At 46.3% G+C, this 17,228-nt stretch overlaps 1 protein-coding gene across 1 annotated transcript in view; it reads right to left on the bottom strand.

Moving 5' to 3' along the window:
* The window catches only part of LOC119953944 (G protein-activated inward rectifier potassium channel 1-like), a 67,012-nt gene extending 52,250 nt beyond the window's left edge, over positions 1-14,762 (bottom strand). The window contains exon 1 of the mRNA XM_038778656.1: positions 13,621-14,762. Within this exon, the coding sequence (XP_038634584.1) occupies positions 13,621-14,286 (666 nt within the window). The 5' untranslated portion in view covers positions 14,287-14,762. The remainder of the gene's footprint in view (positions 1-13,620) is intronic.
* Between the last annotated feature and the right edge of the window lie 2,466 nt (positions 14,763-17,228).

The raw sequence follows: 17,228 nt of genomic DNA, 5'->3' as shown, positions 1-17,228 counted from the left end.
TTAGGTGGATTGGCCGTGCTAAATTGCCCTTGATGTCCAAAATGTCCCTTAGTGTTGGGTGGGGTTACTGGGGATCGGGTAGAGGTGTGTGCTTGGGTAGGGTGCTCTTTCCCAGAGCCGGTGCAGACTCGATGGGCCAAATGGCCTCCTTCTGCATTGTGGATTCTCTGATTCACTACAGTCTGTATCCAACTGACAATGTATCATTCAGCAACACATGGTGAAATCTGAGAAACATATTTGATGCCAGCTCCCACATCTGTATTAAATAGTGTGATTATATTGAACATCTAGGAAATAGATGGAAGAATGCACTACGAAAGGAGAGAAATGTTGCTCGTTCTTTATTAGTAACTAGTTAAACCTCAGCTGTAGCATTGTGGACAATTCTGGATACCACATTTCAGGAAGGATGTCAAGGCATTAGACATGATACAGAGGTTAACCAGGATGAGAGGTTTCGGTAATAAGGTGATGTTGGGAAAATTAGCCCCTCTCCCCCCCCCCCCCCCCCACCCCATGCGTTGTGTTTGCCTGTAGTGGAGGTGGCTCACCATTGAACGCTGGCAGGGTATTCCAGTCTTGCTGAAGTGTACGGATTTTTGCATGGCGTACCCATCCCACCGCTGGGGAAGCCGCCGCAGGGGCTTGTATTCAGTGGGCCTGGGAAATCCCACCAGCAGGTAAGGACAGAAAAGCCCCCTCTAGAACATGTCTCCTTGAAACAAAAAAGGTTACGAGGCGACCTATTACAGGTTTTGAAGGCGGTGTGAAGTTTTGCTAGACTAGATGGAGAAAAACATTTCCTCTCACGAGTAGATTAATAAGTACAGGTCATGATTCAAAATCAATAGCAAAGGATCCAGAAGGGAGGCAAAAATAAATTATTTTACTCGGAGGTCTGGAATGTGATGTGTTGGGCAGGCTGGGTCGATGTGGACTGCGCTTGATGCAGTGTAGCGAGAGACAGACTTCCAACACTTGATGAGATGCAACACGATTTTATTTAACATCTAAACTATTATACATGTTCAACTGTGGGTTGACACTATGCTGACTTGACTGGAGACCTGATACCAGCCTAACCAGGCTTACTAGCTACCACATGGTGTTTGAACTGGCTAGCTCAGGAGCTCTGGCTGTCTCAGAGGCTCCTGAGAGCTGGAAAACTGGTGCCATCTGGCTTTAGTGGTCGTGTCCTGTCTGGTGATTGGCTGCTCTGTTCTGTGTGCTTACTGGTCATCCTCTGTGTCTCAATCACTGCCTGTCTGCACTCCATTATATACATAGATGTATATTATGACTGAATGCTCTTCTTAAAAAGGTGGTGGAAGCTGATTCCTCGAATAATTTCAAAAGGGTGTTTGACAGATAATAGCATAAACCATCAAAAATTGTTCACTGCTGTTAATAACTGCATTTAAAAATTAATTCAGAATAAAAATGCCAAAAACCGCAAAAAATTGTCTTACTGTTTTTGCCAGCATCTTCTCAACATGTGTTCAATAACAAAAATAAAACAAGAGGCTAAAACAACTATATGTGCAATAGTTAAGAAATCCTTTTAACCAATTGCCCAGTTATACCCAAAAATCAGCAAGGTAACAAGGACCCTTAAGCCTCGGCTTCGAGGTCAGCTGTCCTACCAGCAGAAATAGGGACCAAACACAAAATGAACTCTATAGTGTGTATACAAAATGTATCTAACTGTTCTTGGAATGATGGAAAGGCAATGCTAGTCTTTCAGGATTCAAGGTTTATTATTTAGTTACAAAGCAGTGGGTTATCCGAATCCTGGGAAGATTGCTTTCCAGCCATTCCCAGTTATTTATTTTTGGTTGCTCGTCATTGTTTATTTGTACTCTTTGTCATGTTCTTAATGATGATACAAAGGCTCCAATCGCATGTCAGAGATTATAAGCATGCTGTCGGTTCATTTATTGAGAGTAAGCACATGGGAACATTTTTACAGAGGCACAATGCTTGAAGACACTAGAGCAGACGTGCTTTGGTGTGCTCTCTTTAAAAGCAAAAGTGTAACTAAAACTGGATTGCAGGACACACTTCCTTCCAGTGATGTCATGCTGCAATATCTTAAAGGCACATTACAGCACTCTTTACTGCGGTACCACAGGTGCCAAAAATGGAGACTGTGACCTAAACACCAGATAATAGCCAGTTCCCAACTCTACATATGCACTGAACTTTTCTTCAGCAATACAACAAAAGACATAGGAGGCAGATGAAATTTATTCTGTAAATGCTTGTGTTTTACTGTGTGATGACTAGTCTGGTCTGTCTGTCTGCACACGTAGCTCACCAATAGCTTCAGAATGTGAATAAAACCTGAAGAATGGCACATTAGCCCAGCGATGAGTCACACAGGTCAGTTTTGAATCATGCTTACAACCTGAGCATTTAAATGATCATTGTTCCCACATTTCTGCTTTACCCGATTGGACTGGAGTAAAATCATTTTGGAATCATCGCTTTAGCAACAATATAGTGGCTGACTAAGGCAGGACTAAACCTCGGGGTAGAAATTGGTCATTGTTGCCTCATTTTCTGGATGGGAAATGCAAAAAGGGGTAAAAATGACTACGTTTCTGGGGCTGAGCCCAGTGCCCAAAGGAAACATGGAAAAAAAAGTGGACTGACCTGTTGACCTCTGCCGCTTTTCAGGCATCCAGGAGAGCCATTTAAAACAAACATTCGGCCCGTTGTTTGTGTGAAACAGTGGCCTAAGGCTTATTTTGATTTCCCTCCGAGAAATTGGGCTGCCTAGTGGTGGGTCTGTTCCACCAAGGATTTCCGTTGGCGACTGCCATCAAGAAGACAAACCTAAATTATGTCACGGGAGGTCAAGTGGAGCCGGTGAGTGGGCGAACACAGTATTTCTAATGCCTGCGATTGACCCTCTACCACTGTCCTTGCCCACCTGCTACACCCCCACCCTCCAAAAGCACAGGTCTGATTGCCACTGCCTGGACCAGAATTGGTTACCTACCCGTGAAGCTGTGACAAGAGCTACAGATCTGTGAACAGCAGTTTGCTGTGCAGCCTACAATTCGCCAACCGGTCACAAATTAAGTAATTCAAGAGGATTACCTCTCTTCGTGACAAAATAAATGAAAGGCAAATTCAGATGAAGCATATACAAAATGATATGTGTGAGGTTAAAAAAAAAGGAGATTCTGTTTTTGTCCTGCACAATTCTGAACCAGCCGGATTTAGCAAGGAAACAATCATTTGTCACCCTAGTGCACAATTAAGGTCACTGATGAATTATCTATGAAAAACATTCTAATTTAGTTGATCTAGATGTTAGAAAGGATGTTTGGTTTTGATCTACATGACATTTAAATTTGATCTTGTCTTGTCATTAATAGATCCTCAAAATTTGAACAAAAATGTAAGCAATTCCTCATCAGAATTCCATCCGATAGTTCACACCATTATTTACATTCTGAATCATTGACAATTCTGACTTGAGACTTTTGGAGCTTTTGCATCTCTGGGAAATTTTTCCAGTGACTCCTGGGTTCCAAGTTTGAACCTCTGGTTTAAAATCTCAGAATGAATGGCCTAGTAATGCAAGCTACCTTCTCAAAATTACCAAGCCGCTGGTTCTTGCTCTTTCTGCTCATGTAGCCTCTTCATTGTCCAAGGGTTGCTCATTGTGGCATCACGCTGTGGGAGAGGAAAGAGGCAGGCTCCAAGAACTGGCAACGCCAGGACTAAACCCACGCTGTTGCTGTTATTCTACACGACACTCTAGCCCACTGAGCTAATTGCACCCCTCCCCCACACACCCACCCACCCGATTTCTGTAGCCCCTCCCACTCATCAACTCCGAATTAGGAGCTCACCCATACACCAATATATGACTGATAGATTCACTTTCACTAACTCAATGGGTAACGTATCCACATCAATGGGTAACAGCATCAGAACTGCACTACACAATGCAACCAGCTGTTTTTAATGGTTCTCAACACAATAATAATAATCTTTATTGTCACAACTAGGCTTACATTAACACTGCAATGAAGTTACTGTGAAAAGCCCCAGACGCCACATTCCGGCGCCTGTTCGGGTACACAGAGAGAATTCAGAATGTCCAAATTACCTGACAGCATAGGCGGGATTCACCCGTACCCGGCGGGGCGGGGGGTCCCGACGGGACGGAGTGGCGTGAACCATTCTGGCGTTGGGCCGCCCCAAAGGTGCGGAATCCTCCGCACCATCAGGGGCTAGGCCGGCGCCGGAGTGGTTTGCGCCCCGCCGGCCGGCATGGAAGGCCTTTGGTGCCGCGCCAGCCGGTCGGTGCAGATCCGCGCATGCGCTTGAGTGCCAGCAGCTGCTGACATCATCCCTGCGCATGCGCAGGGGGAGTTCACCTTCGCGCCGGCCATCGCGGAGGCTGACACGGCCACTCCGTCCTGCCGGGACCCCCCGCCCTGCTGGGTATAGGAGAATCCCGCCCATGCTGTCAGGTAATTTGGACATTCTGAATTCTCCCTGTGTACCCGAACAGGCTCCGGAATGTGGCGACTGTGTCCCCACGGCACAGGCCCGCCCACGGATCAGTGGGCCCTGATCACGGGCCAGGCTACCATGGGGGCACCACCCCCCCGGGGCCAGATTGCCCTGCGTCCCCCCCTCCCCCAGGGCCCCGGAGCCCGCCCGCACCGCCAGGTCCCACCGGTAAGGGACCTAGTCCAATTTACGCCGGCGGGACCTGCATAGAATGAGCGGGACTTTGGCCTATCGCGGGTCATAGAATCGCCGGGGGGGGGGGGGGGGGGCGGGGGCGCTGCAAGCGGCCGCCGACCAGCACGGCGCGATTCCCGCCCCCGCCAAATCTCTGGCGCCAGAGAATTCGGCAGCCAGCGGGGGCGGGATTCATACCGCCACCCCCCCCCCCCCCCCCCCCCCCCCCCCGGCGATTCTCCGATCCGGCGGGGGGTCGGAGAATCCCGCCCCACATCTTTCGGGACTTGTGGGAGGAAACCGGAGCACCAGGAGGAAACCCACGCAAACATGGGGAGAACGTGCAGACTCCGTACAGACTGTGACCCAAGATGGAAATCGAACCTGGGCGCTGGCACTGTGAAGCCATTGTGCTAACCACTATCCTACCATGCTGCCCACATCAGAATGTCAATGATAGAACTTTTCTCCTTCACGATTCCTCCACTCCCACTCTGCATTCGACATACACAAATTTAAGCTAGGTTTCTTTCTTTAATAGAACAGCTTTAAAACACATGGTTCACATACTAATATGCCATTATACCAATTGGAACTGGATTTTTCCATGGCAGAGACAAACATTTTTCTTACAAGGCCATCCCTTTTGACCAAAACATTTCTTATGGATGACAGTTTTGGCACAAAGTGGTTTTCAGTCCTTCCTCCTGCAAATGTGCAACAAAATTATGGGTCATGAAAAATGGAGCTGTGCACACATCCTCATTCAGATGCCGAGAGACATCCTGTTCCTCTTTAAATTTCATTATTTCCATGGAAAAGTGGAGCTGAACACTAAGTACCATAATGTGTATATTCAATGAATAGTCTGCAGCTAGGAAGATTTAAATCACCTTATCAGCCTTAGTTCAGTGATAGCACTCACAGTCTTGTCAGCAAATTGGTTCAAGCCCCACTGCAGAGATTTCAATGCGCAATCTTGATTCTGCCAGCAATACTCCTCCGCTGGAGATGCCAGGGGCTTAAATTGAACCATGCAGCGCTCGATTTTAGGTGCTGCAGAGACATGCGCAAACAAAAAACGGGGCTGAGATACTTGTGCATAGTATCAAACGTCAAGTGTGCAGGACAGCATAGGATAAACAGGAGGCATCCTTCACCCTTGTCTGACCATTAGTCCATTTTTTAAACATTATTTGCTTGCTACACGTTTGCTGAACCATTGAAAGTAAAAGCAAAACACTGCGGATGCTGGAAATCTGAAATAAAAACAGAAAATGCTGGGAAGACTCAGAAGAGTGTGGAGTAAAATATGAAAAATAAAAGCCCTTTGAGCGAAACTCTTTCACAACACAAGGCATGTCGAGACTATCAAAATAACTTCTTACACTTCTGAATATCTGAGTAACATCATCGATGAAAAGCTGTTTCTTAAAAGCCTTGAAATGATGATTGTCACGAGTTGAAAAGAGGGAAATGTTTGTAGCTTACACTCAATGCTTTTGTTTAAAATACAGGAATGATGTTAGTTTGTAACCTTTAGCATATTTATATCCTCAGAGACTGAACAGATTAAGAGTCTGAGAAATATCTTCATCCCTTCATCTTGTTTCTTCTCATTACAATGCATTCTGAAGTTGGAAACTTGGAAATGGTCCAATTCACAAGGCAGTCAAAAACTAATCGGAAATGCCATATTTGATTAGTGGACAAGAATATTGTAGGCTTCAAAAGAGTTAAAGGGGAATTATGTTGGCAATAGAAAGGATCGTATCTGATCGCTGCAACTAAGGGGTCAATTCTGAGGTAACTCGCATGGTGGCAAACCATGACTTTCACTGTGATTTTTAAAATAAGCAAAACGTTGAACTTGATGTAAAATCTCACTAATTGCTCAAAAATTAGTAACCACTTAAGGTCCTTGTCTCACTGCCGCTGGTATTAATCCAGTGGGAGGTGCGCATGTTACCATGCGGCGTCCTTGGGGTCAGTGTGGTCTCTTCAATCAAAAGCAGTCAAGCGCTCAGTTGAGGGACTGGACATCATGAAGTGAGGGAGTTGGGGACGGGGTGACGGTGGTGGGGGGGGGGGGGGGGGGGGGGGGGGGCTGAGAGCCAGCAGCCTCTGCCCGTGCTGCTGACCCCACCCTGCAAGCCTGTCACCATGATCCCTGCCCTGAAAAATCACCAATACAAGCCCCCCCCCACCTCCTGATTGGTTAGCAGCTCTCAATAGGTGAGACAGCCAGCCCAGGGTCTTGATTTCAAGGAAGGTCCGCCCGCCGCTGTCCTCCCTACTGCCTGATTCGGTTGTGGTTTGGCGAGCCTTCCTGAAAAGAGGCAACTCAGATTTCTCACTGGCTCTCCAACTGGACCTCCAAATGCCTCAACAAGATTCCGCCCTCCATTTCAGGCTGTGCGAATTCCAATACACAAATCTGCAGCTGAAATTACGATACATTACAAAGCAGCTGGGTAGGTGATATATTTCCACAACACTATAACTGAAGTTATATCCAGCGCAGAAACAGATTATGTACGTTAGATCTAGAATTCAGCTTATTTGAACTGTACAGAAGAAAGGTGTAAAATAGAGGGTACATTTAGCTCACTGAGCTAAATTGCTGGCTTTTAAAGCTGACCATACAGGTCAGCAGCACGGTTCGATTCCCGTACCAGCCTCCCCGGACAGGCGCCGGAATGTGGCGACTCGGGGCTTTTCACAGTAACTTCATTGAAGCCTACTCGTGACAATAAGCGATTTTCATTTCATTTTCATTTCATTACACAGTGAAAACCTAGAGTGAAATTGTACTATTACCCTACAGGTTCATTAAGAGCCAATTACTTATTCATTTTAAATGTAATCATCAGTTTTGCTGCTTTTGATTTATGCATTTACAAAAACCCATTAGAGATTTGAAACTATCTTTTACACCCCCGGATTATCCTGATACATGACCAGTATTACAAAAACTATAAAAAATCATAAGAATTGTTTTAATTATAAAAATGACTTTTGGAAAAATGGGGATTAGAGTTTTTAGCAAATTTGGGATAACCGCTAAGTTATTGTTTTACTTTGAGATCCTACTTGCTAAGGTACGCATTAACCATGTTGATCATTTTCAATGTACTATACGACTTTTAGTGCAAATATTAACAAAATAAATATTAGATGTTTCCACTGCAGTACTTATATTTCAGTGTAATGGGTCATTCTGTATTTCTGTCACCTCTAATAGTTCTATATTCCATGACTTTGTCTCCACTCTCGAGTTGTACCCAAGTGAGTTAATTAGTTTTTATACAATAACAATAATTTGAAACTTCAAATAACGTGTTGACATGGTATTACTTTTAATAATAATCTTTATTAGTGTCACAAGTAGGTTTATATCAACACCGTAAGGAAGTTACTGGGAAAATCCCCTAGTCGCCACACTCCGGTGCCTGTTTGGATACATTGAGAGAGAATTCAGAATGTCCAATTAACCTATCTAGCACGTCTTTCGGGACTTGTGGGAGGAAACCGGAGCACCCGGAGGAAACCCACGCAGACATAGGGAGAATGTGCACAGACGGTGACCCAAGCCTGACTCGAATCTGGGACCCTGGCGCTGTGAAGCAACAGTGCTAAGCACTGTACCACCGCGCCACCCAAGCAAATACTTACCAACCAATGGTTTCAAGAGTGCAACATTTTTTTCTGAAATTCTGTTAAATAACTTTGCATCCTAAAACAGTGGCTCATACAAAATGGAAATTGCGCAGACGTTTGCATGATCCGCTGGTAGACTAATCAGCCCAAAGGATACTTCAGAATTCAGTGACCCAAAAATTCCCTAATGATCCCTCCAGTTTCCCACTGGAGTTTCGGCAGAGCTTCCCAGGAGAATGGCAGCCGGATTTGCTGGCTCTCGGCTGTTTCTGTGAGTTTTGACACTGTCTCTGAAAGATTTTAAGGGTGGTGAGTGTGAGAGTCAGCGCCTAACGTGCAGCCGTCGAGTCTTGTACCCCCACTGCCACTTTCCGGTCACTTGAGCGTTGGTTGGCAGTGGACTTCGGTCCGTCCTTGAAAGGAAGTCCCACCTGTGAGTGCTGTCAGCCAGTCAGAATGTCCAACAGCTCTTCAACCCAGCCATACATAGTGCTACAGTGGCCAGAAGCGATACTGTAGTGCTCTGCCTGTGACTAAGTTCCGGGACCTTTGGAAATTGAGATGGACATTATAGGTGAATCGGTGGGTTTTCCACCTGAGGCCCTGCCTGCTCAAGCATGAAATTGGATCTGGATTTGGGCGGGCGGCCTCCTGGGGGGAAGTCCCATCTTTTTAATTCTGCGCTTCACCCTCCCACACCCCGGCCATTCCAGAACCCACCTTAGGGAGGGGGGGCATGAAATTATGCTCGGAATTTCCAGCTGGCCCTTCCAAGGCAAATGAGGATTAGGCGGGGCAGGAAACTCTCTAGGTCAGGTGTTCCTGCTCCTGATCCCATTTGTAGATTCAGTGCTATAATGGTGGATGGCATGCCAAGCGATTGCAGGCACCATGGTACCACCTATATCTCAGTGATAACAAGCTAGTCTCGTGAGTTAAAATGTTCTGCATGGGTTCAAGACTCGCATGATCATGTGGGTTTTAAATTTCATCTGTAAATAATTCACATTACATTGATTTCACTTTACTCATGTGTGCATCATCATTATATGTTCAAACTAGCTTAGTCAGAGATCGAAATGTGCTGACAAGCCTCATGGTTGGCACGCAGTGATAGTTACAGAAGAGCTCGGAACAATTCCTTTCTTGTGGAGGAAACAATGGGCTGGATTCTCCGATTCCCCAGTCACGCGTTTCTCAGCTGCACGCCATTCGCTGGCGGGGGATTCTCTGTTCCCGCCAGAACAGAGGATCAGTTGTCAGTAGCAACCCTACGCCACCAGAAAACCTGCAGACGGGGTGTGCTGCTGGCAGGAACATAGGGCGGGATTCTCTGAGCCTCCGCACCGAAATTGCGATTGGCGTGGGGCCGGAGAATGAGCGGTCGACATGGCGCTGGTCGGGGACTGTTGAAAGAGGCCCCGACGGTGATTCTCCGAGTGCAGCTGGCCGAGTTCCTGCCAGCGTGGTTCTCTCATGGTACCACCTAGTTCCACCCGGCTCAGTCTGCGGCCGCCCTGGTGGGGGGTGGGGGGGGGGGGGGGGGGGGGGGGGGGGCAAGGGGATCATTCACGGGGGAGGGGGGGGCTTCCTGGATGGCCAGGCTCCCGATCCGGGTCCACCAATCCGCGGGTGCACGCAATCTGGGGGGGAGCCTATCTTCTTGGTTTCAGTCCACGGTGTGGGTCGGCAATGCCTCCGGGGCGGTTGACGCAGGCCGCCAACGTGCGCATGCGCAGACCCCCCGACCGGAAGTTCAGGGCCCCGAACCGGCAGCCGGAGCTGCGAGAAGCACTCCTAGACCCCTGCTAGCCCCCTGCACATCGGAGAATCACCCTGGTAAGGGCAGCACGGTAGCATGGTGGTTAGCATAAATGCTTCACAGCTCCAGGGTCCCAGGTTCGATTCCCAGCTGGGTCACTGTCTGTGTGGAGTCTGCACGTCCTCCCCGTGTGTGCGTGGGTTTCCTCCGGGTGCTCCGGTTTCCTCCCACAGTCCAAAGATGTGCGGGTTAGGTGGATTGGCCATGATAAATTGCCCTTAGTGTCCTAAAAAATAAGGTTAATGGGGGGGTTGTTGGGTTAAGGGTATGGGGTGAATACGTGGGTTTGAGTAGGGTGATCATTGCTCGGCACAACATCGAGGGCCGAAGGGCCTGTTCTGTGCTGTACTGTTCTATGTCTATGTCTAAGTCCAGAGTGATTCGCACACGTTTTTTCGCGGGCGTGGGGACAAAGCCCGATTTTTGGAGAATCCAACCCAGAGAATTCCAATGGGGGAGAATTCCGGCCAATGTTGTGTTTTATTGTATTCATGCTGTATTGAACCAGAATCACAGAATTGTTCTGGCACAGAAGGAGGCCATTTGGCCCATCGTGTCTGCACTCGCTCTCCAAGTGAGCATTATGACTTAGTGCCATTGTTCTGGATTTAGTGCCATTCTCCTGCCTTTCCCCCATACCCTTGCTCATTGTTTCAATTCAAATATCATCTAATTCCCTCATTGAATGTCATGTTGATGTCCAGTGTTGTACAAACCTCTCTCTGGGATATGGCTGAATGGACAGGCTCAGCTAGCCTATGCATTGTAAAAGATATTAGGCACATAGGACTTATGAACAGGAGTAGGCCATTCAGCTCTTCAAAACTGTTGTGCTGTTTGTTATGGTTATGGTCTCAACTCTACCTTCCTGTCCTTCCCCATAACCCTCTATCAAAAATCTATCTAACTTACATCAAACAAATTCAATGACCCAACCTTCACTAATTTTTGGGAAAGAGTCATATCGTTCAAGATCACTCACGGCAGGAATAGCAGAAATGTTGTAGGTGAACTCAAAGTCCTGTGAAGATCCTGCTGGCCTGAGAAGGATCCGCATTTTGATTGTACTGACACTGTCCTCCAGCTTGGCCCTTCATTTTCTTGCCTTGACTGACTATTCTCACCAACCTCCACCACACCCAGGGTGCCAGGTCCTTCCCACTTGACTCCTCCAGGCCCCCCAACCCACTCTCTGTCCTCCCTCGGATTCAGCTTCCTTTTTTCCATGACTCCAAAACAACTCCACACCCCATCCCCAACCTTCATAACTTACTCGCCCCATCAATCAAGAACCTTGTGCAAGCTCCCAGTCTCCTGAACCTCTCCCCTGTGTCATAGAGTTTAACAAGGAAACCCATTGACCTCAGACACGACGGCACAAAGCCAACTGGTGCATGCAACAATTAAACATGAACTGGGCACAATTAGATTCTCAAACGCTGCTGACTTTATCTTGAAGGTGGGACTTGATGGAAAAACGTTTTACATTGATGAGTATTCATGGCATTCAAATGTATTACCAGTATGAACCCGCCACAGGGCGGTATCATAGAATAGATAGAATTTACAGTGTAGAAGGAGGCAATTCGGCCCATCGAGTCTGCACCGGCTCTTCGAAAGAGCACCCTACCCAAGGTCAACACCTCCACCCTATCCCCATAACCCGGTAACCCCACCCAACACTAAGGGCAATTTTGGACACTAAGGGCAATTTTTCATGGCCAATCCACCTAACCTGCACATCTTTGGACTGTGGGAGGAAACCGGAGCACCCGGAGGAAACCCACGCACACACGGGGAGGATGTGCACACTCCGCACAGACAGTGACCCAAGCTGGAATCGAACCTGGGACCCTGGAGCTGTGAAGCAATTATGCTATCCACAATGCTACCATGCGGTCCAACACACTGCAAACACAAAGCTGATTAATCTATGCCTCTTAACCCACCATCAGGAAGTCAAAATTAAATTTGCATTCCACCTTATTCAGCCACTATGCGCCGTTTCCTGTTCCTGTGGGCGTCGTAAAATTCCCCCCTTTAGCACATTGTCTCAATCACCACATTGGAGCAGTATAGAAGGAGAGATGCCCCATTGAAGGTGCCAAGTTTGAATGAGACAATAAACCACAATCCTGTCCACCCTTTCAGGTGGATGTTTAAGATCCTATTGGAAAACAGGGAACATGTCCTGGCCAACATGTATATCTCAATCAGCACCACCAAAAATGAAGTGCACAAATTGGCTCTCATGTTTCCCCACAAAAGTGACTGCTCTGGTTAAATGCTGTGCAGCACTGGGGCATCTAGAAGGATGCTATGTGAATGCAACTTCTTACTTTATGTGGGCCCCACCAAAGGCTCCAGGCCAGACAAATGGCTCGATTTGCCAAAGATCTCCATACCAATATTTTCTTTAAATAGTTGAAGACTGACCCCCTTGCCAAGGAATTTACAGTCAGATGCGGCCTGGATAACCGACACCCTCTCACCCCCCGACACCTGCTCCAACAAAGGTTAGATGCCAACCTTTCCAAAAGACATGGGCTGGAATTCTCCGGCCTTTGGGATTCTCTGTTCCCGCCGACAGCGCACCCCCGCCCGTGACTGGAGTAAAGTATCCTGCCGCCAGCGAACGGCGCGCCGGCGCTAAACACGCCTAGGATCAACAGGGTGTTCAAAGATGTATCCCAAAAGGCACCGTGTTTCTCCATGGAACTGTGATGCCTACTCGCCCATGTAAATTCCAGCTGCCAGGATTTACATCTGTTGAATTTTTGGTCCATTATTTTTATTTGACGAATAATTCAAATTAGAAATCAACCATATAGACACAAGCAACTTACTGAAATTCCAGATTTCAACAGACTGAATAGCACCTCCAGCACGATAGAGGAACTACAAATGTCTTACTGCCATATTAAACATTAGCTGTTAATATCGGCGGCAGCATTTCTATCCGACTGTCCCCTATCATTTCAATATCTACCGAGACATCTGAAGAGCAGGGAATATTAGTATTTTTTGAGCTCATTCTGATAAATCCTGTTTATGAAGTTAAGTTTGAAGGAGACACAAGTATTGAATACACTGAGGAGTATACACTAAGTATGAAGGAGACACAAGTATTGAATACAATACTCCTTACTTACTATCTTTAACTCTTTCATTGCTGGATTCTCCTGAGAGCAATATTTCTTCTATTTAAATGTTTCAGTCAGTACATGCTAAATGCTTTAAAATTAAATTTGGGACAATTTGCCATTACTGATTGCAACACAACATTGCATCAAAACATGTGTTTAAGATTCATATCTGTTTAGTCGAACAAATTATCCAGAGAGCAAAATCTAGTTAAGAATATCTGGCTTCAGTTGAACACATTGTAGTGGCTTTTATTGACAAATTAGTTTGTTTGTGCTTACCTTTATCACTTTGCATCTCATCTGAGCAGAAACCATATGGCTGTTTCTAAGGTTCCCTACTCGAAACATCAGGCACATTTTGCCATCACGCTGGGAGATGACTGCACTGTGGCTGAACATCAAAGTCTCTGCCCTTTTCTTTGGCTGGGACATTTTGATGAACATACACCCGATCAAAAAGGCATCCACGATGGAACCAAGCAAGGATTGGAACAAAAAGAGGATAATGCCCTCAGGGCACTTCTCCGTTATGTATCTGAAGCCATAACCAATAGTGGCCTCTGTTTCTATAAAGAAAAGAAAAGCAGATGGAAAATTGTAGACATTGGCCACACACGGGGTATAGTTCTCGCCATGGGTCTGGCTTATATCTCCTCGGATGTACGCTATGATCCACCACATTGAAGCCATCACCAGCCAGGCGATTGTGTAAGTCAGAATGAAGATTAGGAGGTTCCATCTCCACTTCAGGTCGACTAAAGTAGTGAACAAATCAGAAATGTACCTACTTGTCTCTCCGCCTAAGTTCCCATGCTGCACATTGCAACGACCATTCTTGTCTACAAACCTTTGCCTTTTCTTTCTCACGGGAGCATTGTAGGTAGAAACCCGGGAAGTGTTCACAACTTGATAGTCTTCACCGAATTTTCGACGGAGTGCAGACATTCTTTCAGCAGCACACTGTGACCATCAATACTTGTCCAGCGTTCTTTTATTCTTGAGGCAACCCCTTGTCTTTGAGCTATGACACAGGTCCCCTTTCGAATCTGGAAGTTGGAGAAACATTAAATGGCATTGTTTAGTTGCTAGGTAGCCTCTGATTTTCACTTCGAAAGATGTTTCCTGGTTGCTAGGTAGCTTAATGCTTCTGGATATTGTAGGAAGCTGGGGGCTGTCCTCGCTTCAGCTGCTCTTGTGGTGTTCTGCGAAGGTAGAAGGCTCAGAAGCATGTGCAGCATTGTTACAGGAATACTGCTGTGGTCTTGGAGACTCCCTGGGAACTGTATCCAGCATCACGGTGATTCTGGAGATAGGAGCTGTACTCGGCAGTTGACTGACCAATTGGAGCAGGCTGCTGCTTTGCAATGGTCCCTGAGGGAAGAGATAAACAGAATGAGTGAACAACAAGGAGGAAAATAAAACAGAGAAGGAAGCATAAAAAAGCATCAAGTAAAATGAAAACGAGATTTAGAAACAGAGCCATGAAGCAGCATTACAAAAAAGGCGAGCAAGGAACAATTAATGTAAGTGAAGATTGCAGATCATTTTATTAATGCAAAATTTAAACATCCAGAACACTATCAAATCGTATTACTATGCTTATCATTTCAAATTGAATTATGGATTTGTACATTAACTAGAGTTTTTAATATTCGGAGTCTAACATTACAAATAAAAAAATCATTATTTCAAAATGTAACTTGAATAAATTTAATTGAAATATGTTGGTTGAATAAAGGGAACATGAAAAATCAGTGTCATAAAATCCAGATCTTTTAGAAAGCAAATGTCAATTCATAATGGGTTGAAATGAACATGGAAATATAATTGCAACAAAACATAATGCTGCCCCCTACAGTTAAAAGTTATCTATAAACCTGAAAGAAACCGGAGCTCTCAAAGTATATTGCAGCTTTGTGTTTGTCTGAAATTCCTCTTATGATTTTTGCGGAGATTTTTATTGTGTGAATATCTCCAATAAAATATCAGAGAAAGGAATTTCACACAAGTGTCCATTATCACATAATCCCAGATCTAGGACCTAATGTTCTCCCGTTTGTGAAACCTTATGAATTAAAGACATATGTCAAACATGGTGGACAGATCAAAACAGCAAGAGATTAAACTTCCATGCTCTAAGCATCCCACCGAGAAAAGGGGGGTTGGAAATGCTCGAGAAAATTTAATTATGGATTTAAGATTGTCTGAAGTTAATGCTGCATTCTGCAGGAGGCACATCAAACATTTAAAAGTTACAGCAGTTCAAGCCTGGAATAACTATTAGGTGAGTTGGGATTCTGGTACTGATCGTTTTCTGACCATGTGGAGATGAAGGATGTGAATATGGGCTAATAAGCTCACAATCATAACTGCCCTCCCAGGCAATAGGTCAACTGCTGTAGGGTCAATTATAACGTAGTAAAGGACATTCCTGGAGGAAGCTCAGACTCACTAATGTCAATCTCAATGTTAAGACTATGTGATTCAGGAAGGCCTGCAAAGACGGTCAACTATCTGCCACATATGACTACTAAAGGTCTTGATTTCCATCAACTTTTACACAGCAGAAGCATTGCAGCACCAACCATTAGAAGCCAGCTACCACCTCTCTTACTACACATCTCACACTACATGGCCTTAACTAGGTGTAAATCATCTATTGGAGGCTGCAAATCAGAAATAGGAGGATTCTTTTTTGCTCAGTTCTCTACAGTGAACTCTACAGGAGACAAATGGTTACCGAATGCTTGGGTTTTGACTCGCTGTTTGCCTGGTTCATGCCAGGCGGAATTAATTCAAAGCTCCCCCTTTTTTTTTCTCGGACAAACAATCCAATGGCCACGCTGCATCGGAAAGTCAGCTCGCCGTGGCGCAGCGTGGCCGCTAAAAGCCGGGAGACACCCCTCCTGCGACCTACCCAGCTTGCAACACTTCACGAGATCTAACAAGAACTTGCAAAACTTTGCAACAAAAATCCTGCCCATTGTGGGGATCATATTTTGGCATATCGGAACGTTAGAGCGTGACAGTTAATCTCACTCTTATGTGTAGATTCCCGAGGTACCTGAGGCTTTGGAATTCATCTCCTTCGCCTTGGAGACCTCGGGCGAGTGCCGTTCAGCACTGGTCTCCACAAACGGGGACCAGGTGGAATGACACTTGTGGGAGTCTTCCGGGGGATCGGAGGCCCCCAGCTGCATGCACTTTGGGCAGCGTGATGCCCTGGCACTGTTGATGCCACCTGGGCACCCGAGCAGTGTCACTGTGGCACCCTGGGAGTGCCACCTGGGTGCCAGCCTGGCACTGCCAAAGTGCCCAGGTGGCACTGCTAGCTGGCATGGGCACAGCCAGGGTGCCAAGCTGACATTTATTATGCACGATTGGGATGGGGTGTCCTCTCATAGTGCATATGGGCTTGGGGGGACGGTCGGGTTCACTTTGCGGGCCTCGCTACAGGGGGGTTCCGATGAACAGAGCTCCTCAGTGTACAAAACGGGGCTATGTGCGGCCTTGGCCGCGTGTTCCCTGCTGAGGCCCCTTATACAACATGGCTGAACGCAGTCGCTATGGGACCTTTGTCCCCAATTAGTTGAACCTGCCCAATAAGTCTGACTCTGTTGTTTTCCATTCCTGTTAACTGTGTGTTTCATATATTATTGTTTGGTCCCTGGACAACTAAATAGTGTGGTAAGTTTCTACATTATGAAAGGATGACAGACTGGAAGACAGGGCTTGACTTTCACCCCACTCGTTTACAATTCAATGGCCCATTTTCCCAGGACTATAGAACTCCAATCAAGCAATCGGTACAGCCACAGACTGATCGGCGCCACTCCCCTTACTCAGAAAGCACAACTGCCAAGGTCAATGACCGCTAAGGACCCGCC

The sequence above is a fragment of the Scyliorhinus canicula genome, chromosome 19 (genome assembly GCF_902713615.1).
Source record: "Scyliorhinus canicula chromosome 19, sScyCan1.1, whole genome shotgun sequence".
Classification (NCBI taxonomy): domain Eukaryota; kingdom Metazoa; phylum Chordata; class Chondrichthyes; order Carcharhiniformes; family Scyliorhinidae; genus Scyliorhinus; species Scyliorhinus canicula.
This window is presented reverse-complemented; position numbering and strand designations above follow the sequence as displayed.